The 27,416-nt window shown below is 42.7% G+C and overlaps 1 protein-coding gene across 1 annotated transcript; it reads left to right on the top strand.

Moving 5' to 3' along the window:
- Nucleotides 1-206: 206 nt before the first annotated feature.
- Nucleotides 207-27,343, top strand: LOC106583536 (isotocin receptor). The gene is made up of 2 exons (XM_014167838.3): nt 207-1,463; nt 24,459-27,343. Exons 1-2 carry the CDS (start codon nt 530-532, stop codon nt 24,704-24,706), a joined length of 1,182 nt encoding a protein of 393 aa, XP_014023313.3. The 5' UTR covers nt 207-529; the 3' UTR covers nt 24,707-27,343.
- Nucleotides 27,344-27,416: the final 73 nt, after the last annotated feature.

Raw genomic sequence — 27,416 nt, 5'->3', positions numbered from 1 at the left:
TATTATTAGTAAGATTATGGTGATTATTATAATTAGTATATTATTAGTAGCCTATTAATATGGTTTACATTGATTGATTGCTGAATTGATTGGACTAGTAATAGCACATATCATACATTTATTTATTCATTTATCCATGTTTGATCTTTTTGCCACTGACTTGTAAAATGTAGGCTTCTTTTTATTTGTATTTACCTAGAACGTATCTCCCAGAGTCTACTCCTAATTGGGACACCTTACTATTGGATTTGACTTTTCCTTTGGTAAGCCTACCGTCCAAGAGACAAACATGTAAACAGAAAAAAAACATCTTAATAAACTTTGCAATAACGGGAAATGATAAAGAAATGAACAAGGAGCAGATGAGGAGCCAATCAGTCACTTCACCGATGTCTGGTACTGGATAAGAAGCAGTGTTTTGGGGCTCCAGGTGAAGCACACTATGCAAACAGAGCGACGGAGCATCGTATAGTTACAAAATTTTCGTTTCACAAAGGTACATAGAACTACGTAGAACGTTTACGCATGAATGATGGAGGACCTTCTGCGAGACCAAGACTTGTGGGCGATTATAAATGATTCATGGACCAACTCGAGTCGCGGTGGAAACGAGACCAGTACTGGGAACCAGACCATCGTGAACCCCTTGAAGCGGAACGAGGAGGTGGCCAAAGTGGAGGTGACCGTTCTTGTCCTAGTTCTGCTGCTCGCGATGGTCGGTAACATTTGCGTCCTTTTGGCTATCCATACGAGCAAGCACAGCCACTCTCGGATGTATTACTTCATGAAACACCTCAGTATTGCGGACCTGGTGGTGGCAATCTTTCAGGTCCTCCCGCAGCTTATATGGGACATTACATTCCGCTTCTACGGGCCGGACTTACTGTGCAGGCTGGTGAAGTACCTACAGGTTGTCGGGATGTTCGGGTCCACCTACATGCTTGTTCTAATGTCCATAGACAGATGCTTGGCGATATGTCAGCCGCTTCGCTCTCTGCACAAGAGGAAGGACCGTTTTTATGTGATTGCCTCTTGGATGCTTAGTCTGATTTTCAGTACCCCTCAAGTGTATATATTTTCGTTGAGGGAGGTGGGCAACGGAGTTTATGACTGTTGGGGAGACTTCGTGCAACCCTGGGGCGCCAAGGCGTACATTACATGGATTAGTCTTACAATCTACATAATTCCAGTGGCTATCCTAAGTGTTTGCTATGGCCTGATAAGTTTTAAAATATGGCAAAACTTTAAAATGAAAACCAGACGGGATCAGTGTATGTCTCTGACGCCGCGGGCGTACAAAGGCGCAGCGCTCTCTCGAGTGAGCAGCGTGAGGCTCATATCAAAAGCGAAGATCCGAACTGTCAAAATGACTTTTGTCATAGTCCTAGCTTATATTGTTTGCTGGACTCCTTTTTTCTTCGTACAAATGTGGTCGGCATGGGATCCTGCTGCACCCAGAGAAGGTAATTGTAAAGAGCTTTATTCACGAATTACACACTGCTTTATGCATGGATGAGGTTAATCAGGAGCACTTATAAACATAGCAATACTGCATAATGTAGATCAATTGTTGGCTCCATAAGCAGGGTTGTAGTGCTGCAGGAGCGCAGGAGAGCGGCGCTCCCACACCTTTTTCACAGAGCTGGTAAAACTATTTCTGGAAAATGTATTCTGATTAATTACCACAAGAATGTCATGAAAAACAATAGAATGACAAACTAAATGGCGGTCTAGATTTGCCACCAATGCTCCTTATATCACTGCACTCTATACTCCTCTGTAAACTGGTCATCTCTGTATACCCGTCGCAAGACCCACTGGTTGACGCTTATTTATAAAACCCTCTTAGGCCTCACTCCTCCCTATCTGAGATAACTACTGCAGCCCTCATCCTCCACATACAACAGCCGTTCTGCCAGTCACATTCTGTTAAAGGTCCCCAAAGCACACACATCCCTGGGTCACTCCTCTTTTCAGTTCGCTGCAGCTAGTGACTGGAACGAGCTGCAACTAACACTGAAACTGGACAGCTTAATCTCAATCTCTTCATTCAAAGACTCAATCATGGACCCTCTTACTGACAGTTGTGGCTGCTTTGTGTGATATATTGTTGTCTCTACCTTCTTGCCCTTTGTGCTGTTGTCTGTGCCCAATAATGTTTGTACCATGTTTTGTGCTGCTGCCATGTTGTGTTGCTACCATGCTGTGTTGTCATGTTGCTGCCTTGCTATGTTGTTGTCTTAGGTCTCTCTTTATGTAGTGTTTCTCTCTTGTTGTGATGTGTGTTTTGTCCTATATTTATATTGTATTTATTTTTTATTTTCATCCCAGGCCCCAGTTCTCATGCGTCAAAACTCAACAGAGCACACCAGGATATATATATAGTTTTTTAACACCATCTGCTATAATTTGCTCACAAAACAGTAATTCAAGAAGATCAAAATGCATAGGCTATTCCCATGATGCAGTTTCACCAGTAAAACGTGAAGAATTCACAATTGACAGTGATGATTGCCTATGTTACAATTAGGTATGCCTAAATTGGTCTTTGAGGGTATTAAACATTGAAAAATGTCTTGACACAATAATGTGTGGGCATAGCCAGATGTTGCAACTGTAGAATGCATATGATGCATATTATATATAATGATAGGCTATTCAAAAACTATATATCTGTCGGTACAAACTTTGAGTGAGGAAATGATAACGTTTTACACTTTATTTTGCGCTTCCACAAGAAAATAGCACCACACCACTGTCCATCAGCCTGGTCTCATAGAGTAGATGTAACATAGTATATGTGTCACGTCCTGACCATAGAAAGTTGTTATTTTCTATGGTAGAGTAGGTCAGGGCGTGACAGGTTTTCTTTCTAGTTTAGATTTTCTATGTTTTTATGTTCTAGTTTTGTATTTCTATGTTGGGTTTTGTTTGGGATGATCTCCAATTAGAGGCAGCTGGTCATCGTTGTCTCTAATTGGAGATCATACTTAAGTAGGTGTTTTTCCCACCTGGGTTTGTGGGAGATTGATTTTGAGTAAGTGTATGTTAACTCTTCGTCACAGTTTGTTGTTTTGTTTATTTGTATGTATTGCATAGTTTCACAGTTCAATAAAATAATAATTGTAGATCATCCCAAACAAAACCCAACATAGAAATACAAAACTAGAACATTGAAAATCTAAACTAGAAAACCCCGCCTATCACGCCCTGACCTACTCTACCATAGAAAATAACAGCTTTCTATGGTCAGGATGTGACAATATGTAAATCTGGACATTCAAATTAGTGTGATATGTTACATTTAGTATGGTTACATAAGACAGAAGTTTTACAGTAGACTTAAACAAATCTACTTTGAAACAAAAGTATACACCTCACACACATGGTTATGGGAATAAAAAAAGAAGACCCATGTACCATGTCAAATATACAGTTGAAATGTATTCCATTTTGAGTTTGCATCCCAATATTACACTTCATATCCTCTTACATCTAGACGTTCCGCTAGCGGAACACCTGCTCCAATATCCAATGATAGGCGTGGCGCGAATTACACATTCCTCAAAAATCCAAAAACTTCAATTTTTCAAACATATGACTATTTTACACCATTTTAAAGACAAGACTCTCCTTTATCTAACCACACTGTCCGATTTCAAAAAGGCTTTACAGTGAAAGCAAAACATCAGATTATGTCAGCAGAGTACCCAGCCAGAAATAATCAGACACCCATTTTTCAAGCTAGCATATAATGTCACAAAAAACAAAACCACAGCTAAATGCAGCACTAACCTTTGATGATCTTCATCAGATGACACTCCTAGGACATTATGTTATACAATACATGCATGTTTTGTTCAATCAAGTTCATATTTATATCAAAAACCAGCTTTTTACATTAGCATGTGACTAGCATGTGACTAGCATTCCCACCGAACACTGCCGGTGAATTTACTAAATTACTCACGATAAACGTTCACAAAAAGCATAACAATTATTTTAAGAATTATAGATACAGAACTCCTCTATGCACTCGATATGTCCGATTTTAAAATAGCTTTTCGGTGAAAGCACATTTTGCAATATTCTCAGTAGATAGCCCGGCATCACAGGGCTAGCTATTTAGACACCCAGCAGGTTTAGCACTCATCAAAGTAAGATTTACTATAAGAAAAATGGCCTCCGTCATTCTATAATGGAAGAAGTTTGGAACCACCAAAACTCTTCCTAGAGCTGGCCACCCGGCCAAACTGAGCAACTCGGGGAGAAGGGCCTTTGTCAAGGAGGTGACCAAGAACCCGATGGTCACACTGACAGAGCTCTAGAGTTCCTCTGTGGCGATGGGAGAACCTTTCAGAAGGACAACCATCTCTACATCACTCTACCAATCAGGCCTTTTTGCTAGAGTGGCCAGACGGAAGCCACTCCTCAGTAAAAGGCACATGACAGCCCACTTGGAGTTTGCCAAAAGTAATCTAAAGGACTCTCAGACCATGAGAAACAAGATACTCTGGTCTGATGAAACCAGGGTTGAACTCTTTGGCTTGAATGCCAAGTGTCACGTCTGGAGGAAACCTGGCACCATCCCTTTGGTGAAGCATGGTGGTGGCAGCATCATGCTGTGTGGATGTTTTTCAGTGGCAGGGACTGGGAGACTAGTCATGATTGAGGGAAAGATGAACGGAGCAAAGTACAGAGCGATCCTTGATGAAAACCTGCTCCAGAGCACTCAGGATCTCAGACTGGGGTGAAGTTTCACCTTCCAACAGGACAACAACCCTAAGCACACCTCCAAGACAACGCAGGAGTGGATTCAGGACAAGTATCTGAATGTCCTTGAATGGCCCATCCAGAGCCCGGACTTGAACCCAATCGAACCTTTAAGTTTGCAGTGACTCATCCATAACCTGAGCGGAAACCAGATTGCATACCAGAGAGAATACTATAGACATAAAAAAAGCCAGTCAGTTGATTATTGACAAGTTTTTCCAACACTTTTTATAAACAGGGCAAAACAGACATAGGCCTATAACAGTTAGGATCAGCTTGATCTCCCCCTTTAAAAAAATGACAAACCGTAGCTGCCATCCAAGCAATGGGAAACTCGCCAGAGAGAAGAGGCAGGTTAAAAAGGTCAGAGATAGGCTTGGTGATTACAGTGGCAGCAACCTTAAAGAAGAAAGGGTATAAACCATCTGACCAGATGTTTTTTGGGGGTCAAGTTTAAGGAGCTCCTTTAGCACCTACGACTCAGAGAGCGCCTGCAAGGGGAGACACTTTGTAGAGGGGCAGGGGAAAAAAAGGGAGGAGCATCAGGGCTAGTCGCATTAGAAGGGGTGGGAGATAATTTTGGACAGGCAAGGAGGCATGTCTGAGTCAAATGGGAATCCTGAATTAATGAAGTGGTGATTAAAAAGCTCAACCATGTGCTTCTTGTCAGTAACAACCACATCACCAACTTCAAGGAACATGGGCAGCTGTGAGGACGAGTGTTTATTCTCCAGGTCTTTAACCGTTTTCCCGAAAATCTTGGGGTTAGACCCACAGAGAGAGAACTGCTCCTTAAACTAACTTTGGCCTTCCGGATAGCCTGAGTGCACGCATTTCTCATTTGCCTGAACGAGAGCCAGTCACCTGAGTATGCGTGTGCCGAGCCTTTCGCCAAATGCAATTCTTGAGGTGTAGTAACTCTGCAAGATCACGGTCAAACCAGGGGCTGAACCTGTTTTTAATTCTCATATTCTTTATGGGGGCATGTTTGTTAACAATATCACAGAAAATATAAAAAAAGAAGGTCCAAGCATCTTTGACAGTGGATCAAGCTGATTCTATACCAATTTACAGAGGCCAGGTCATGTTTGAAGGCTTACTCATTAAAGTTTTTTAGTAAGCGTCTATGACAAATCAGGACAGGTCGTTTCACTGAGCAGCATTACAAACAAAGGCTGTTAAACAGTGATCAGTAAGGTTGTAACGCTGTCGTATAGTGGTGACCAAAGCGCAGCGTGTTGAGTGCTTATTATGATATTTATTAACTCAAAAACACTAAAGACAAAACAACAAACGGAAACGATCAACTTACAGTTCTGTCAGGTACAGAGACTAAACAGAATGCAACTGCCCACAAACACAGGTGGCAAAAAACTCCTACTTAAATATGATCTCCAATTAGAGGCAACGAGGACCAGCTGCCTCCAATTGGAGATCAACCAAAAAACAACAACATAGAAATAGAAATATAGAATTAAACATAGAAATAGAAAACATAGAAAACCACCCAAAAACACCCCCTGTCATGCCCTGACCTACTCTACTATAGAAAATGACATCTTACAAGGGTCAGGACGTGACAAAGGTCATTACAGAAAACATTAGACTGATACCTATCAGGATTATTTGTGAGGATAACTTTGATGAAAGTAGCCTTTTCTGGGTGTTTGGAGTCATATCTTGTGGGGTTGATAATAATCTGAGAAAGATTTAGTGAGTCCCATTGCTTTAGGACTTGGTCAGGTGGTTTAAGCATGTCCCCATTTAGGTCATCTAGCAGGACGAATTCAGACAGTGTAAGGGGCCAGGAGAGTACTAACTGGACAGTTCTCTAAGTGTGATAGGACCAGGAATTGAATCACTGGATTCAGAGTGCTAGATGTTACATACTCTCACGCCTTGTAGTTTGGTTTTTTTCACTCACAAATTAGTCTTGATTGAACCCTCTGTAGGACCTTCGGTAGATTACCTTAGGGCCAGTTTTTGGTATTTTAGTTTTCCTAGTGATCACTACAACCTAGTGCCACTGATACAGCTTATGAAAAATGTTCAGCCATGTTAGTAAAAATGTGATCGATTCAAGTAAATGATGTGATACCGGACCTATTAGTGAACGTTCTGTCATAATTTGGGTCAGGTTATATACATTGGCAACATAAATACGTTTCTTTCTCATTGGACAGTTGGTGTTAAAAAAAATCTATATTCATAGATCCCTGTCTATTGCTCCTCCTAACTCCTAGGGAGGGAGGGTGAACAATCAGTTTGTCATACCTCATGTCACGTCCTGACCAGTATAGAGGATATTTTGTTATTGTAGTTTGGTCAGGACGTGGCAGAGGGTAGCTTATTTATGTTTTACGGGTTTTTTTAGTCACTGGTCTATGTTTGTATTTGCTGGTGTATGTTCTAGGGTAGTTTTTCTATGTGTAGGTTGGGTGCTGGACTCTCAATTGGAGGCAGGTGTTTCTAGTTGCCTCTGATTGGGAGTCCTATAAATCGGTGTGTGTTTTTGTTTGTCACTTGTGGGTAGTTGTTTGAGAGCACTGCTTTTGTTGAGCCTGCTTTTCTGTTCCTGTCGTTAGTTTGTTTATTGTTTTTCCGTGGTGTTCGCATTTTTTATAATAAATATGTTGAGCACGCAACCCGCTGCGCCTTGGTCCCATTCTCTCTTCCATGACAGCTGTGACAGAACTACCCACCACAACAAGACCAAGCAGCGGAAAAAGGAGCAGGACGCTGAATATATGGACTATTCTGAGGAAATAGACTTCGACATGGACACTCGTGAGAAATGGACTTGGGACCAGATTCTGGCCGGAGAGGGCCCGTGGAGAAAGGCTGGTGAGGACCGGGAACGCTACCGGGGTACACAACTGGCGAGGAAGCCGTAGAGGCACCCCCAATAATTTTTTTTGGGGGGGGCACATGGGTAGTTTGGCTAGGCCAAGGAAGAGCCATAAGCCAGCTACCCGTGAGTACATAGAGGTGCGTATGGAGTGGAGGGCGCCGTGTTTTGCTGAGGTGCGCACTATCTCACCCATGCGCACGCACAGTCCAGTGCACGCCATTCCAGCCCCTCGCAGATGCCGTACTAGAGTGGGCATCCAGCCTGGTAGGAGGATGCCTGCGCAGCGCATCTGGTCGCCGGTACGCCTCCTAGGATCAGGCTACCCTACTCCCGCTCTACGCCCGGCAAACATCAGGCCCCTGCACAGCCCAGTTCGCCCTGTACCAGCACCCCGCTTGTACAGGGCTGTTAGTTCCATCCAGCCAGGACGGGTTGTGCAGGTGGTGCGGTCACGGCCACCTGTGCGCCTCCATGGCCCAGTCTTTCCGGGTTCCTGCCTCTCGTGCTATCCCGGAAGTGAGTACCTCCAGTCTGGCACGACCAGTACCAGCAACCCGGACCAAGCTTCCCAGTAGTCAGCCTAGTCCTGTTCAGTCTGTTCCCGCTCCCCGCACTAGCCCTGAGGTGCATGTGCCCAGACTGGCACATCCTGTACCAGCCCCACGCATCAGGCTTCTAGTGCGTCAGCCCAGCCTCGCCAGTCTGGTGCCGCCAGAGCCGCCCGCCAGTCAGGAGCCGCCAGAGCCGCCCGCCAGTCAGGTGCCGCCAGAGCCGCCCGCCAGTCAGGTGCCGCCAGAGCCGCCCGCCAGTCAGGTGCCGCCAGAGCCGCCCGCCAGTCAGGAGCCGCCAGAGCCGCCCGCCAGTCAGGAGCCGCCAGAGCCGCCCGCCAGTCAGGAGCCGCCAGAGCCGCCCGCCAGTCAGGTGCCGCCAGAGCCGCCCGCCAGTCAGGAGCCGCCAGAGCCGCCCGCCAGTCAGGAGCCGCCAGAGCTGCCCGCCAGTCAGGAGCCGCCAGAGCCGCCCGCCAGTCAGGAGCCGCCAGAGCGGCCCGCCTGTCCGAGCCGCCAGAGCGGCCCGCCTGTCCGGAGCCGCCAGAGCGGCCCGCCTGTCCGGAGCCGCCAGAGGGGCCCGCCTTTCCGGAGCCGCCAGAGTGCCCCGCCTGTCCGGAGCCGCCAGAGTGGCCCGCCTGTCCGGAGCCGCCAGAGTGGCCCGCCTGTCCGGAGCCGCCAGAGTGGCCCGCCTGTCCGGAGCCGCCAGAGTGGCCCGCCTGTCCGGAGCCGCCAGAGTGGCCCGCCTGTCCGGATCGGCCAGAGTGGCCCGCCTGTCCGGATCGGCCAGAGTGGCCCGCCTGTCCGGAGCTTCCATTGCCGCCCGCCAGCCGGGCGCAGCAAGGGACACCCGCCAGCCGGGTGCAGCCATCGCCACCCGCCAGCTGGGCGCAGCCAGGGTCGTCCGCCAGCCGGGCGCAGCAAGAATCGCCCACCAGCCGGGCGAGGTCAGGGTCGCCCACCAGTCCTCCGGCGCGGCCAGGGGCACCACCTAAGTGGGCGACGCCGAGGGTGGAGCGGGGTCCACGTCCCGCACCTGAGCCGCCTCCGATATAGGTGGGTTGGGGAGGGGGGGTGTAGCACAGTGCCGTCGTTGACGGCAGCCACCCTCCCTTCCCTCCCTTTAGTTTAGGGGGATTTTTCTGTTTGTTTTGGGGTTTTCTGTGTTTTGTGTAGGTGCATCCGGAGTCTGCACCTTTGGGGGGGGGGGGGGTACTGTCACGTCCTGACCAGTATAGAGGATATTTTGTTATTGTAGTTTGGTCAGGATGTGGCAGAGGGTAGCTTATTTATGTATTACAGGGTTTTTTAGTCACTGGTCTATGTTTGTATTTCCTGGTGTATGTTCTAGGGTAGTTTTTCTATGTGTAGGTTGGGTGCTGGACTCTCAATTGGAGGCAGGTGTTTCTAGTTGCCTCTGATTGGGAGTCCTATAAATAGGTGTGTGTTTTTGTTTGTCACTTGTGGGTAGTTGTTTGAGAGCACTGCTTTTGTTGAGCCTGCTTCTCTGTTCCTGTCGTTAGTTTGATTATTGTTTTTCCGTGGTGTTCGCATTTTTTATAATAAATATGTTGAGCACGCAACCCGCTGCTCCTTGGTCCCATTCTCTCTTCCACGACAGCTGTGACACCTCAAGTATGCTATGTCACCTTGTTCTCTTGCAGCCTTCATGGCTGGTATTAGTTCCATTCTTCTTTGACAGACTGTATAGAGAAAACCTCATTGATGAAGATGTAGGACCCTATAAGGCATTTGGAGTCTTATCCTTGAACCTGAGGAATCTCACTAAAATTGGCCTGGGTCTGGTTCCATTGGCACCACCATTGGCACCACCAGTGCCCCCTGGTTTTCCCAGACCGATGAGCACGTTCCAGATCAATCTGTTGATCCAATTGTAGCTCTTCAGAAAACAGCTTTCAAACTATGATATTTATGTGTCTGTAACTTTCTCACTCATCATTATTCACAAAGATTGTCAAATAATATTGATCTTTTAAATTGTTTCTGTTCTGACCCTTCACGTGATATGCTATAGGCCGAGTGTCAAGGCTCAGGAGTAGACCCAAGTGCAGACAGTTTTGAAATAACAAAGTTTATTACAAAAACAGGGGGGTAGGCAAACCACAGGTCACGGGCAGGCAGAGGTCAGTAGTCCAGAGCAGAGTCCAAATGGTACAGAATGGCAAGCAGGCTCAGGGTCAGGGCATTTAGAGGTCGGTAATCCAGGGTGCTATGGCAAGGTACAGAACGACAGGCAGGCTCAGGGTCAGGGCAGGCAGAATGGTCAAAACCGGAAAAGCTAGAAAACAGGAACTGGAGCAAGACAGGAGCACAGGAAAAACCTCTGGTAGGCTTGACAAAACAAAGCGAACTGGCAACAGACAAACAGAGAACACATGTATAAGTACACTGGGGATAATGGGGAAGATGGGTGACAGCTGGAGGGGGGTGGAGACAAGCACAAAGACAGGTGAAACAGATCAGGGTGTGACACCAGAATAAATTGTTGTGAAAGCCAATTATTGTTATTATATGCCTTATTCTTATCATATTATGTACTTCCAGATACATTTTGATGACAATATTTCTGAGATGAATGTTGTATATAATCTTATCGCTACGACCGTGAAATGGTTTGAATGAGACTATTCCCCTAACCTTATTCTTTCAATAACGTTATTGTGTTATTAAAATGATATTACTTGTTTATGTATTTCCTTATCATATGTATGACAAAATGCTATTTGTCATTTGTTTTAGTGCAGACTTGTGTTTAATATACCATCCAGATAAGAAAGTGCTTGATCAAGGAACATACAGAAAAATACCATCGGTCACTAAAACAGCTGTAACTTGTTCTCAGTAAAAGGTATTTCTATTCTGATTGCAGATGTTCAACCCTTCCAAACCAAGGAAGACTCAATATGCTCAAGTTTTTTCTCTATCTTCATTAGAAAGTTGTGTAAATGGCAGTTGTTTAGGAAAAAAGCATACACTATAATATATATAAAACACTTTCACAGGTGTTTTACTTGACTGATTACAATTTGATTGACGGTGTGCTATTGTATGTCATCATTTGATAGGGCTGTTTGTCAGCTTTCAAAATGTGTATTATGTTTTCATATATGGTTTTACACCAGCAAATTATACTCATAAATGCACACGGCGGTCATGATCCAGCAAGAAATGGAACATTCCACTTAGCCTAGCTAAAATTAGCTAACTAGCTAACATTAGCATTAGCCACCTATCCACCTAGCTAACGTTAGCCACAACAAATTGGAATTCTTTACATATAAAACGTTTTGCAAATTCGTAACATATTGTATGAATTGCAATTCCTAAACATATTGTACGAATTGCAATTGGTAAAATATCATACAAATGGTAATTTGTAACATATCATACAAAATGGATGATGGACATCCACAAATTAATACATACCATATGAAATGTAACATGTCATACTAATTGGACTGTCTATTTACTGTGTTACGTCTACCCCTGAGTCCAGGTTGGCTCCATACATTATGCACACACATGGGCTATGTAGAGTGAAAAAGGTGAAAGAACCCCCTCTAGTGTGCCCGGCAAAATTAAGCGTCATTGCAAAACAAGTAAGGGAGGCATGGAGAGTGACATCAACTGATAAGCTGTTATCCTCCTGTTTTTTAATTTAATTTTGTTTTGGTAGTTGGGAATTAGTTGGGGAATGTCTTGTATTAGACATGTTGTGCTCTTGTCTCTCTCCTGGTGCTATTTGTCCAGTGGTGTGTATTCAAGGATGCCAAGGAAAGCCAGACATCGACTCTCTGTGTTTCAAAATTTTCCTTCAATTTGGAAGAGGCTGAATGCATCTCACTGGAGAAAGCATCCAAGCGAAACAGCGCCCTTCTGTCTCTGTATGTGTTGCCCATCTATCTGATGCTGTCTGGTCAAAAAGAGAATGCCATTTTTGCTGCCGGTAGCATTGATACATTTTTTTTTTTAAATAATATCCAATCAGCGTTGAGCTAAACTGAGCGAGCCCAACTGTGAATGGTCCTGGCGCACCAAAAAAAAAAGGGAAGCCAGTTTGGATTTGGCTTCACGCCAATCACACAGTAGTGGTGCGTTGGTAAAATCATTGGGGAAGCCTAGACATTTAAAAAGCCATATTACAACCTATGTGTTGTGATAATTGTGTTGTTTGCTCTATAACCTGTTAGTTCATATGCCTTGCCACTGTGATATTATATAGGCCTGAGGCCCAAAATAATTTCAACCCCACCTTTGTTACATCACAAAACCGGAGAGCAAACTATGTCCACAAAGCATATTGCATGTAAAAAAAAACAATTACATTACCTACAGCATGGTCAAGCAAGTTAATGTTGCCGACTTTTTCGGACTACTTAACAACTATTGATTTAGAACCACAGAGAGTTACTGCAAGTCGCAAAGAAAACAGGAACTGCCGTCACTATTCCAGCACCATTTCAACTTCAACATTTCAACATCATCAAATCATCTATGCTTAGTCTAGTACAGTGACAAATAAAAAATATCAAAAACAATCAACGTAAGCTAAATACAATTTCGCTGTTCTGATTTACAGTTGAAGTCAGAAGTTTACATACACTTAGGTTGATGTCATTAAAACTCGTTTTTCAACTATAGTTTTGGCAAGTCGGTTAGGACATCTACTTTGTGCATGACACAAGTCATTTTTCCAACAATTGTTTACAGACAGATTATGTCACTTATAATTCACTGTATCACTATTCCAGTGGGTCAGAAGTTTACATACAGACTGTGCCTTTAAACAGCTTGGAAAATTCCAGAAAATGATGTCATGGCTTTGGAAGCTTCTGCTAAGGCTAATTGACATCATTTGAGTCAATTGGAGGTGTACCTGTGGATGTATTTCAAGGCCTACCTTCAAACTCAGTGTATCTTTGCTTGACATCATGGGGAAATCAAAAGAAATCAGCCAAGACCTCCTAAAAAAAATTGTAGACCTCCACACGTCTGGTTCATCTTTGGGAGCAATTTCCAAATGCCAGAAGGTACCACGTTCATCTGTACAAACAATAGTACGCAAGTATAAACACCATGGGACCACGCAGCCGTCATACCGCTCAGGAAGGAGACGCGTTCTGTCTCCAGGAGATGAACGTACTTTGGTGCGAAAGTGCAAATCAATCCCAGAACAACAGCAAAGGACCTTATGAAGATGCTGGAGGAAACAGGTACAAAAGTATCTATATCCACAGTAAAGCGAGTCCTATATCAACATAACCTGAAAGGTCGCTCAGCAAGGAAGAAGCCACCTCTCCAAAACTGCCATAAAAAGCCAGACTACGGTTTGCAACTGCACATGGGAACAAAGATCATACTTTTTGGAGAAATGTCCTCTTGTCTGATGAAACAAAATAGAAATGTTTGGCCATAATGACCATCGTTATGTTTGGAGGAAAAAGGGGGATTCTTGCAAGCCGAAGAACACCATCCCAACCGTGAAGCATGGGGGTGGCAGCATCATGTTGTGGGGTGCTTTGCTGCAGGAGGGACTGGTGCGCTTCACAAAATAGATGGCATCATGAGGAGGACAATTATGTGGATGTATTGAAGCAACATCTCAAGACATCAGTCAGGAAGTTAAAGCTTGGTCGCAAATGGTTCTTCCAAATGGACAATGACCCCAAGCATACTTCCAAAGTTGTGGCAAAATGGCTTAAGGACAACAAAGTCAAGGTATTGGAGTGACCATCACAAAGCCCTGACCTCAATCCTTTAGAACATTTGTGGGCAGAACTGAAAAAGCGTGTGCGAGCAAGGAGGCCTACAAGCCTGACTCAGTTACACCAGCTCTGTCAGGAGGAATGGGCCAAATTTCACCCAACTTATTGTGGGAAGCTTGTGGAAGGCTACAATTTAAAGGCAATGCTACCAAATAATAATTTAGTGTATGTAAACTTCTGACCCAATGGGAATGTGATGAAAGAAATAAAAGCTGAAATAAATAATTCTCTCTACTATTATTCTGACATTTCACATTCTTAAAATAAATTGGTCATCCTAACTTACTTAAGACAGGGAATTTTTACTAGGATTAAATGTCAGGAATTGTGAAAAACTGAGTTTAAATGTATTTGGCTAAGGTGTATGTAAACTTCCGACTTCAACTGTATGTGTGTGTGCATGTGTAGAAAAAACATGTTCACTCCCCCTACTTGTAAAGAAACACAAATGCCATCCTCCTCTCTTTCATGTTGACAACATGGTCTATGACTCTGTCATATAGTACATGATTTTAGTTTTTGTTGTCCTAGACCACTTGGCTAAAGTGCTTGCTCACTAGCCTAACTTTCTTTCATGGGCAACGATGAGCCAGCTAATTAACATTTTGAACTTACATTCTCTCATGCCAGGGGCACAATATAAGAATTTATGGTTGGATTAGAATCGCCCTTGTAATCATTTGTCAGTACAGAGAATTAAGTAAAACCACAAGGCCAAATCCCTATCTCCATCCATGGCCAATTTAGGATAGGCAAATTTTAGCTAGCTAGCCACTGGAGGACAACGTCACAACGACACATGTACAGTGCCTTGCGAAAGTATTCGGCCCCCTTGAACTTTTCGACCTTTTGCCACATTTCAGGCTTCAAACATAAAGATATAAAACTGTAATTTTTTTGTGAAGAATCAACAACAAGTGGGACACAATCATGAAGTGGAACGAAATATATTGGATATTTCAAACTTTTTTAACAAATAAAAAACTGAAACATTGGGCGTGCAAAATTATTCAGCCCCCTTAAGTTAATACTTTGTAGCGCCACCTTTTGCTGCGATTACAGCTGTAAGTCGCTTAGGGTATGTCTCTATCAGTTTTGCACATCGAGAGACTGAAATTTTTGCCCATTCCTCCTTGCAAAACAGCTCGAGCTCAGTGAGGTTGGATGGAGAGCGTTTGTGAACAGCAGTTTTCAGTTCTTTCCACAGATTCTCGATTGGATTCAGATCTGGACTTTGACTTGGCCATTCTAACACCTGGATATGTTTATTTGTGAACCATTCCATTGTAGATTTTGCTTTATGTTTTGGATCATTGTCTTGTTGGAAGACAAATCTCCGTCCCAGTCTCAGGTCTTTTGCAGACTCCATCAGGTTTTCTTCCAGAATGGTCCTGTATTTGGCTCCATCCATCTTCCCATCAATTTTAACCATCTTCCCTGCCCCTGCTGAAGAAAAGCAGGCCCAAACCATGATGCTGCCACCACCATGTTTGACAGTGGGGATGGTGTGTTCAGGGTGATGAGCTGTGTTGCTTTTACGCCAAACATAACGTTTTGCATTGTTGCCAAAAAGTTCGATTTTGGTTTCATCTGACCAGAGCACCTTCTTCCACATGTTTGGTGTGTCTCCCAGGTGGCTAGTGGCAAACTTTAAACAACACTTTTTATGGATATCTTTAAGAAATGGCTTTCTTCTTGCCACTCTTCCATAAAGGCCAGATTTGTGCAGTATACGACTGATTGTTGTCCTATGGACAGAGTCTCCCACCTCAGCTGTAGATCTCTGCAGTTCATCCAGAGTGATCATGAGCCTATTGGCTGCATCTCTGATCAGTCTTCTCCTTGTATGAGCTGAAAGTTTAGAGGGACGGACGGGTATTCGTAGATTTGCAGTGGTCTGATACTCCTTCCATTTCAATATGATCGCTTGCACAGTGCTCCTTGGGATGTTTAAAGCTTGGGAAATCTTTTTGTATCCAAATCCGGCTTTAAACTTCTCCACAACAGTATCTCGGACCTGCCTGGTGTGTTCCTTGTTCTTCATGATGCTCTCTGCGCTTTAAACGGACCTCTGAGACTATCACAGAGCAGGTGTATTTATACGGAGACTTGATTACACACAGGTGGATTCTATTTATCATCATTAGTCATTTAGGTCAACATTGGATCATTCAGAGATCCTCACTGAACTTCTGGAGATAGTTTGCTGCACTGCAAGTAAAGGGGCTGAATAATTTTGCACAGCCAATTTTTCAGTTTTTTATTTGTTAAAAAAGTTTGAAATAGCCAATAAATTTCGTACCAATTCATAGTTGAGTCCCACTTGTTGATGATTCTTCACAAAAAATTACAGTTTTATATCTTTATGTTTGAAGCCTGAAATGTGGAAAAAGGTCGAAAAGTTCAAGGGGGCCGAATACTTTCGCAAGGCACTGTATATACACTTACATACTGTATGTTCACTTCACCTGCTCTGCATATAAAGGCAGTATATATTACAGTTGTTGTATATACACAAAGTCCAAATACAGTCAGTTTTTTTATACAGATATCATATATTCTACCCAAAAACATATCACATACACTACATGACCAGAAGTCTGTGGACACCTGCTCGTTGAACATCTCATTCCAATATCATGGGCATTAATATGGAGTTGGTCCCCGCTTTGGTGCTATAACAGCCTCCACTCTTCTGGGAAGGCTTTCCACTTGATGTTGGAGCATTGCTGCGGGGACTTGCTTTCATTCAACCACAAGAGCATTAGTGAGGTTGGGCCCTTATAGTTGGCAGTATGCATTCTGGCAGAAATTTGACGAACTGACTTGTTGGAAAGGTGGCATCCTATGACGGTGCCACGTTGAAAGTCACTAAGCTCTTCAGTGAGGCCATTTCACACCAATGGTTGTCTATGGAGATTGCATGGCTGTGTGCTCAATTTTATACACCTTTCAGCAACGGGTGTGGCTGAAATAGCCAAATCCACTCATTTGAAGCGGTGTCCACATACTTTTGTATATATAGTGTATCACTGGAATGGCCCAAACAAAAACCACCAGGCTCAAAGTTGATATATGATGTTGTTACAATCCATAAATACACCTCACAATGGAAACAACCAAATTAGGCAAAGAGTAGGAGAAAGTAGCAGTTATACATTTCAAAGCCCTGCAGGGCCTTTCTAGAGCTAGGGAGGGTAAATGTACTGTGACATCAAAGTGTTCCTTCTACTCTCTCACCTTATGGGGACCTAGGGGGCCTCATGTCCTGATTTGTGTCTTTTCTGTATAATAACATCATTTGTCAGGAGATTTGCTCCTCTTATCTTAAGCTTTCCTCCTTTAAAGGGGAGCTCAGGGGAGTCCATCTGCTCCAGACCACATTTCAACCATCACTCTGTGTTGCTAGCCACTGCAGCAGGAGCCATCCATTAAACAATGGATCCCAATGGAGCTATATCATAAATGACTCAGATAAATTAAAATTCAAAAGCCTTATGGACTTGGAAGGAAGTCAGCCTTTGGACCTCTGGGTATGGAGAAGGCTAGGAGCAACTCAAGTTTTGAATCAGCAACAAAAGAATGTTTGAAAGTTTCATCCCCCTCTTTTGTTCACCCACTCATCATTAACCTGTTAAGGATAGGGGGCAGTATTTACACGGCCGGATAAAAAACGTACCGATTTAATCTGGTTATTACTACTGCCCAGAAACTAGAATATGCATATAATTATTGGCTTTGGATAGAAAACACCCTAATGTTTCTAAAACTGTTTGAATGGTGTCTGTGAGTATAACAGAACTCATATGGCAGGCAAAAACCTGAGAAGATTCCTTACAGGAAGTGGCCTGTCTGACAATTTCTTGGGCTTCTTCACTGTCTTTATTGAAAACTGAGGATCTCTGCTGTAACGTGACACTTCCTACGGCTCCCATAGGCTCTCAGAAGGCGGGAAAAAGCTGAATGATGTCTTTGAAGCCCCTGGCTGAAAAACATTAGCGCCTTTGGTAAGTGGTCGATCAGAGGACAATGAGACTGAGGCGCGTGCACGAGGCGACACCATGTTTTTATTCTTTCGTCTTTGAACGTAAACAGGGTTTCCCGGTCGGAATATTATAGCTTTTTTTACGAGAAAAATGGCATAAAAATTGATTTTAAACAGCGGTTGACATGCTTCGAAGTACGGTAATGGAATATTTAGAATTTTTTTGTCACGAAACGCGTCGGGCGCGTCACCCTTCTTTACCCTTCGGATAGTGTCTTGAACGCACGAACAAAACAGAGGATATTTGAACATAACTATGGATTATTTTGAACCAAACCAACATTTGTTATTGAAGTAGAAGTCCTGGGATTGCATTCTGACGAAGAACAGCAAAGGTAATCCAATTTTTCTTATAGTAAATCTGACTTTGGTGAGGGCTAAACTTGGTGGGTGTCTAAATAGCTAGCCCATGATGGCTGGGCTATCTACTCAGAATATTGCAAAATGTGCTTTCACCGAAAAGCTATTTTAAAATCGGACATAACGATTGCATAAAGGAGTTCTTTATCTATAATTCTTAAAATAATTGTTATGTTTTTTGTGAACGTTTATCGTGAGTAATTTAGTAAATTCACCGGAAGTTTGCGGTGGGTATGCTAGTTCTGAACGTCACATGCTAATGTAAAAAGCTGTTTTTTTGATATAAATATGAACTTGATTGAACAAAACATGCATGTATTGTATAACATCATGTCCTAGGATTGTCATCTGATGAAGATCATCAAAGGTTAGTGCTGCATTTAGCTGTAGTTTGGGTTTATGTGACATTATATGCTAGCTTGAAAAATGGGTGTCTGATTATTTCTGGCTGGGTACTCTGCTGACATAATCTAATGTTTTGCTTTCGTTGTAAAGCCTTTTTGAAATCGAACAGTGTGGTTAGATTAACGAGAGTCTTGTCTTTAAAATGGTGTAAAATAGTCATATGTTTGAGAAATTCAAGTAATAGCATTTCTAAGGTATTTGAAAAACGCGCCACGGGATTCCACTGGCTGTTAAGTAGGTGGGACGATTTCGTCCCACCTACCCTAGATTAAGATGGGATTTCATAATATTTGAAATATTTTCACATACTTCGACTGTGATATGTGGTTATCTCACCTAGCTATTTTAAGATGAATTCACTAACCATAAGGCGCTCTGGATAAGAGCATCTGCTAAATGCCTAAAAAAGTAAAAAAAAGTTCAAGTATGCTTGATTGAGCTTGCATGTTATAATGAACCAATAGTAAAATCCCAAAATGCGAACCCATCCCACTTGGCACTCCAGGCAGGCTAAAGAAAACCCTCAATGTATTAAAACGTTTCAAAACATTTTTGAACATCTTGTGGTTATTATGGCCTTCAATCCATAAGTGATATAGATGGCGTCTGTGGCAATGAATTGCACCAGTCTGCCTGAGCTGTTACCATGAGCCTATTTGACAGCTTAACTCTGAACGCCTGTCAGGGCCACTAATGTGGAGGAGGACAGTGGATATATGACTCTGTAGTTTGGCGTGTGATTCATTCTCTGGATGGTGAGACAACACCATGAGCTAATCCATGCTTCATAATGGCCATGGACTTCTATGCTAGGCTATGCTGCAATACAAGGCCTGTGTCTTTGCACAAATTAAGATCCATGACCTTTCTATCTTTCTTTCTTTTTCTGTCTCTCTCTCTCTCGCTCGCTCTGTATCTCACTCACACACACAAACACACACACACACTGCAGATTCATTATCTCAAGTCAAGTGGAGGTGGCACAACACAATATTAATTGGCTGAAGGAATAACACTGACACACTGAAAGTAATTGAATTAGATCAAAACATCAGAGAAACCTGACAAGTGCCTCTCACTGTGCATATTAATAAATGATTAGGAGAAACTATTAAGACATGGGTACATGCATGTCTTACCATGCTGACTTGTAATTGACACCTGGCTGTTCAACTCTCAACTCTACTATCAGATTATCTGTTCATTGAGTCCCATTCATAGAAATAAACACTCTTGGAAAAAAGGGTTCCCAAAGAGTTCTTCTCTTTTGCATTCCATGTAAAACCCTCTGTGGAAAGGGGTCTACATGGAACCCAAAACTGTTCTCTGTGGAACCAAAACGGTTCTACCTGGAATCAAAAAGGGTTCTTCAAAGGGTTCTCCTATGGGGAGAGTAATGAAGGCATTCTATTTCTCGAGTTGTACTGTAGGATTAGGTACTGCTGCAATTTTCTTTAGGATCAAATCACTTCAATACCAGATATAGTTTTCCTTTAAGGCCTTGTGTCCTATATGTCTTTATTGCCTAATGTATATTCAACTGTCTGTAAAATGAAGGAGAGGCTATGGAGAGAGAGAGAGAGAGAGAGAGAGAGAGAGAGAGAGAGAGAGAGAGAGAGAGAGAAGCTGTCAGCAGGTCTCATCTTCAACCCTGGCTCTGATCATAACTCATGCAGACAGGGAGAGGGAGGGAAGATGTACACACTCACTTTATCACCCTCACATACAGTACTGTATAGGGAATGGAAAACTGCCATTATTCTTTCTATAATTCCTTCGCTTATTTAGGTGTTATATACGTTATATGCTTAGGAAACTAAATAGTTGAAAGTTCTCTGAAGATGGTGGATTAAATTGTAAGCCCACTTGATGCATTTGCAAGGGTCCATTATTATGTTATTTAACTTAATTAACTGCATCCAATTTTATAAATGTATGCACTTTTCCCCCAGAGATCAAAAATGATTTATTACTTGCTGATCTTTTCATGAATTAAATAACACTCACTTCATCAGACTAGTTTATTGGTATGTACAACAGCTTATTGGTACATACAGTGCCTTCGGAAAGTATTCAGACCCCTTGACCTTTTCCACATTTTGTTACGTTACAGACGTATTCTAAAAAGGATTAAAGAAAAAAAAAATCCTCAGCAGTCTACACACAATACCTCATAATGACGAAGCAGAAACTAGTTTTTAGACATTTTTGCTAATTTATAAAAATAAAAAAACAGAAAAACAGCCTCTAAAAACGGAAATGGCGACAGTCACTTGTTTTATTCTTGATTATGACTGATAAGTATTCAGACCATTTGCTATGTGACTCGAAATTGAACTCAGGTGCATCCTGTTCCCAATGATCATCCTTGTTTCTAAAAACTTGATTGGAGTCCAGCTGTGGTAAATTCAATTGACTGGAAATGATTTGGAAAGGCACACACGTGTCTATATAAGGTCCCACAGTTGACAGTGCATATCAGAGCAAAAACCAAGCCATGAGTTCAAAGGAATTGTGCGTAGAGCTTTGAGACTGGATTGTGTTGAGGCACAGATCTTGGGAAGTGTACCAAAACATTTCTGCAGCATTGAAGGTCCCTAAGAACACAGTGGCCTCCATCATTCTTAAATGGAAGAAGTTTGGAACCACCCGGACTCTTCCTAGAGCTGGCTACCCGACCAAACTGAACAATCGGGGGAGAAGGGTCTTAGTCAAGGAGGTGACCAAGAACCCGATGGTCACCCTGACAGAGCTCTAGAGTTCTTCTGTGGAGATGGGAGAACCTTTCAGAAGGACAACTATATCTGCAGCTTTCCACCAATCAGACCTTTATGGTAGAGTGGCCAGACGGAAGCCACTCCTCAATAAATGCATGACAGCCCACTTGGAGTTTGCCAAAGGCACCTAAAGACTCTCAGACTATAAGAAAGAAGATTCTCTGGTCTGATGAAACCACGATTGAACTCTTTGGCCTGAATGCCAAGCGTCATGTCTGGAGGAAACCTGGCACCATCTCTACGGTGAAGCATGGTGGTGGAGGCATAAATGCTTGGGGATGTTTTCAGCGGCAGTGACTGGGAGACTAGTCAGGATCGAGGGAAAGATGAACGGATTAAAGTACAGAGAGATCCTTGCTGAAAACCTGCTCCAGAGCGCTCAGGACATCAAACTGGGGCGAAGCTTCACCTTACAACAAGACAACAACCCTGAGCAAACAGCCAAGACAACACAGGAGTGGCTTCGGGACAAGTCTCTGAATGTCCTTGAGTGGCCTAGCCAGAGCCCGGACTTGAACCCGATTGAACATCTCTGAAGAGAATAAAAAAGATATCTGTGCAGCAACACTCCCTATCCAACGTGACAGAGCTTGAGAGGATCTGCAGAGAAGAAATAGAGACACTCCTCAAATACAGGTGTGCAAGCTTGTAGCGTCATACCCAAGAAGACTCGAGGCTGTAATTGCTGCCAAAGGTGCTTCAACAAAGTCCTGTCTGAATACTTATGTAAATGTGATATTTCAATTTTTGCTTTGTCATTATGGGGTATTGTGTGTAGATTGATGAGGGGGAAAAAACAATTTAATCAAATTTAGAATAAGGATGTAACGTAATAACATTTGGAAAAAGTCAAGGTGTCTGAATACTTTCTGAATGCTCTGTACAATTGAAGGCAATAGACAACTTCTCTGATAGGAAATGGCCTATGTGGCATCGATATTAGTGAAAATTGACTGCAGAGTGTAAATAGGATAATTTTGGTCATAAATTCAGTCTCATCCAAAACAGAGATTTGTTAGAGAGTTTATCATGATTTACTGTTGAGGGTTGGGTTTTGATTTTGACAATGCTCACTTCTCCACTTAGGGATACAAAGCTGCATTGATTGTGCTTTTTCCATTCCTACCGCAGGACAGACCTGGCCATCAGAGCAGAGGATCTGACTTTGTTTACATAAGACATTATGTTGCACATGTTTTAACTTATAAATACTGCACCAAACTTGAGGAAGTAATACTGGCTTTGTTCCTATGGTGTCTCATGGGGGACAAACATCAATAACTGCCACATTGAACCACATTCCCCAAGACTGAATTGAAATTAGCCTTTTTCTTTTTTTGTCCATCAACCTTCATGGTTCCATCTATATCTCTGTTCCCATATGGCAGTGGGGGTTTCCCTTTCCTTTCCTCCGTTCCACCAATATGTAAGACACACCACAGACAGGCCAGGGATCACTATGATTTGTTGATTTGTTTTGTTCTAGAAAGCCAACTGTTTTCAGCTGCTGCTCTCTGAAAGGAGATTAAAGGGTCCCACTGTTCAGCAAGAATAGGAGCAACATTGGGACATAGGACAGATGCAGGCCCAATTCATGGTCGGACTGTCACGCCCTGACCATAGAGAGCCCTTTTCTTTCTCTATTTTGGTTAGGTCAGGGTGTGATTTGGGTGGGCATTCTAGATTTTTAATTTCTATGTTCTATTCTATGTTTTCTATTTCTTTGTGTTTGGCCGAATATGGTTCCAAATCAGAGGCAGCTGTCTATCGTTGTCTCTGATTGGGAATCATACTTAGGCAGCCCTTTTTCCCACCTTCAGTTGTGGGATCTTGTTTTTGTATAGCTGTTAGAAGCCTGCAATACTTTTTGTTTGTTGTGGTGTTTATTGTTTTTTTTCCTGGTTCACCTTAAATAAAATTATGATGAACCCAACTCACGCTGTGCATTGGTCTACCCATAATGACAAACGTTACACGGACAGTAGGCCAGAGACTTTTAATATGTGGAAATGTAAATGTGCAACGTGTGCTAACTTTCCGGTTTTCTGTACTGCATGTCTTATATTGTGTGTTTGTGTATTTGTATTACGACGTCACAAAATAAATGTCCATGTAAATGGACAATAAAATATGTCATAACATATTATATCTAAGAGGAGCAGAGGCATATGGAAGGAGAGAGAGAGAGCTAGAGAGAGATGGAGGAGGTTCCATCTCAAACCTATGCCAATTCTGTTCACTTTAAACTAATTTAGTGAAATGTCAGATCGCCAGTAGGGATTCATCTAATGGCTTCAAAGGTCACAGTACATACACACACCGTCCTTCCCGCATCAGTGTCCTATTGAGTTTGTTTTTGTTTCACACAGTAAACATTGCTTCGTTGGGTACCCAAATTCATTAGGTACTACATTCATGTAGTGCAAGAAGAATGGTGTTTTTGACTAAACCGGAACTCCGGTTACTGGGTTTGGTTGAATAGTGCCCCAGATGCCTTTAGAGAAGAATGTCAGATGATAGTTTGCTGTTTGTGAATAACAAGATGATGATTGTTGTGCATGAATGCCTGCCAAAGTATAACAGTTTATCAAAAACAGATTGTTATTGCTCTTTCAAGTTTGGCAGTTTGAATGCCCATCAAACTTGACAATCAATCAATTGCTATTGAAATGAACTACGGTGCAAAGATTGCACTGTACCAATTTGCAGTCAAGGCAACAAGTATATATTTCGGACAAGGAGAAATATTTGTACTTTCTATACTGTAGGTACCATATTGTGTTTTGGCGTTGGTAAAAGCTGTGTTAGACTTATTGTATCTACAATGTATATTGAAAGTTGTCGGCAGTTGAAAATGACAGTCTTCAGGAGTCTATTTGACTTCAATGTCTCTTTCCTTCTCTCGCTCTATCCTAGACGTGGCGTTTATCATCGCCATGCTACTGGCCAGCCTGAACAGCTGCTGTAACCCGTGGATCTATATGTTCTTCGCTGGCCACCTGTTTCACGACCTGATGAGGTGCTTTGTCTGCTGCTCCTCACAGTACCTGAAGGCCTCACGGTGCGGAGGATTTGACCACCAGCAGAGCCGCAGGAGCCTTTCCACCTATGTCATCAAGGACCATAGTAGTCAGAGGAGCGTCACTCAGACCTCCAGCACATGAGGAGTGAGGACCATGGAGGAGATGAGTTGGGGTGGGACAGGTTCTCCCTACCCCTGAAAGCCATTCTTTATACCAGTCAGAGGAGCATCACACAGACCTTCAGTTCATAAGGACCATGGGAACACCAGAAGAGGCCTGGTGTGAGGTACTCTCTAAGCCTCAATGACCTTCTCCATCACACAGACTCTAGAGGAGGACTATGAGAGGAGAGGGGGTTGGTCGGGGACTCTCTACCCCCTAATGGACTTAAGCCCTATTCGCACTGGACTAGTATTACTATAGAACGTCAGTTATGTAATTATTACCCTAGAATGTCTGTTTTTCCAGTGGACGATTCAGACAGGATTAGTTTACCATCTGCCCCTGTATCTGCCCCTGTATTTGTTTTTTCTCATTCAGATTTGAGCGTTATGATGGAAGCCTGGAGGCGGTCCTAGGCATGAAGATATTTAAACGTGTCTAGGGATAGGTCTCTTTCAGGGTATCTGGCCACCCTCAGTTCGAAAGTCAAAATAATATCAATAAGAACCATGAACTGTGTGCAGATATCTAATTAACTAACATATTTGACAATTTATTATTGAATGGGCACAATATCATCATCAAGAGAAATGGGCACAGGGAAGTTGATATATGACAAAACAGGTCATTAATCTGTAGGCTACATGCATAGCACTTTGTTTAAAGCAATTTGTTCCCATGTTCTTCCCAAACTGCGTGCAGCACCTATTAAACTCTGTAATATCCCTCAAAACACAGGGATGTCGATTCACACGGGATAAGTCGATTTTTGGGGTTGGAATAATAACCGCCCCACCAAGTAAAAATGACTGGCATGGCAGATTCGGATGGGACTAAATATATGTTGTTTTGTACTCGTGCATTTAATTACATTACCCTACCTCCCCCAGTGAAATGAATCCTGTCTGAATAGGGCTTTAGACCTTCACCACACAGACCTTCACCATCATCCAGGAAAGTGGAGTGGGCCTGGGCCAGGTACCAGCCAGAGGAGCATCACACAGACCTCCAGCACATGATGACCATGGAGAGAGGTTGAGTTGGGTATTCTCAAAACCTAATAGACCTTCTTCATGTAAGGTTGGAGGTGGGACAGGTACTCTCTAATCCTGAAAGACTTTCATCCAAGGCTGCAGAGTTGGGTGGGACAGGTACCCTGTAAGCCCAAAAGAGACCTTCTGCGTGCAAAGATCTGCAGTGGGGTTGGCCAGGTACTCTCTACTCCTGACACAAACCTTCATCGTGTAAAGAACAGGAGTGGGTGGCCAGATACCCTGTAATAAACCTTGAAAGAGACCCTCAACATTTGAGGGACAGGACTGGGGTGGCCAGATATCTTAAGAGATACTTACATCATGCAAGGCCCCACAGAAGGTTGTCCAAGATGTACCCTCTACCCCTCACATCGGTCACCATGTAATACCCAGAGGGGGAATCCATTACGTAACTCTCCACTCCACACAGAATACTCAAGCCCTGGAAGTGGGTTATCTTAACATGGTCATTTTGGGGGTGAACTTGTGTCTCTATCTCCATGGCACACCCTTTCACGACCATCCACTAGTGATTTCACTATATCCATCGTGTCCCTCTAGAATAGATTACCCCCCCCCCCACACACACACACTTAATTAAGCTCCTACTGTAGTCACACTCTCCAGCACTTTACCAGAAATCCCTCTAAAATGTAAATTCAGTGTGTACCAGAACTCAAATGATTTATTCTTTACCTGTATGTCTTTTTCAGGAAAAGACATACAGGCACAACCTTTTCCCCTCCTGCCTCTTCCCCAGCAAAAAGGTTGTATTGGATTCTTATTTTGTTTTCTAGCACTTGATATACAATTTCTTTCTATACACAGCTCTGTGACTCTGAATATTTCTCAGGTCTAGGTAGAGAGCAGAGCTTTTTAGCAGAGCTTGTTCACAACAAGCTGACCTTTCAGTCACCACAATAACAAAATGGGAAATAGAAATAGAATGAAGTTTCACTAACTTATTATCTTGGTGACCTTACTGCTCAGTCAGGGATATTGCATTGTTATTGATCTCTACACAGAGAGCTGTTAGATTATATTGCCTACATCTTCAAACCATGGAGGGAATATTATTAAAGACTTTATTGTTTATTGACTTTATTGTTATTTGTCTAAGGCTGTGTGTCCCAAATGGCACCCTATTCCCTACAGTGCACTACTTTTGACCAGGACCTATAGGGTTCCGGTCAAAAGTAGTGTGCTATATAAGGAATAAGGTGCCATAAAGTGTCTTTGATAGACAAATAACAATTAAGTATCTTTGATATCCCCAAAGCTACAGACATACTGTAGCTTTGTAAAATAAGAAAATGTGGACAAAATTGTAAATGTGCTCCAACACTATTGACTGTGTCTTTCTTCTTTATCGTTGTGTGGGTGATTAGATCAACGCAGATGTTAATTTGTGTATATATGTATCCTCTCATTCACATTCAACTTTCCGATTTATACCTTACAGTGTTCACAATATATTCAGAAAGTAAAGATTCTCCCTTTGTATCAACAATTTATTTGAATGTCAGTATATTAAATGTATCACTAATGTATGATAAAAAATAAAACATTTGTGTCTGCAAAATGTTCAGTTATGCATAGATAGAGAAGCTTGGTTAATCCATACTAAATCATTTAAGCAGTCAGATTGATGTCAG

The sequence above is a fragment of the Salmo salar genome, chromosome 22 (assembly GCF_965601325.2).
Source record: "Salmo salar chromosome 22, fSalSal1, whole genome shotgun sequence".
Taxonomy (NCBI): domain Eukaryota; kingdom Metazoa; phylum Chordata; class Actinopteri; order Salmoniformes; family Salmonidae; genus Salmo; species Salmo salar.
Note: the sequence above shows the minus strand (reverse complement) of the source record. Positions and strands in the feature narration are given on the sequence as shown.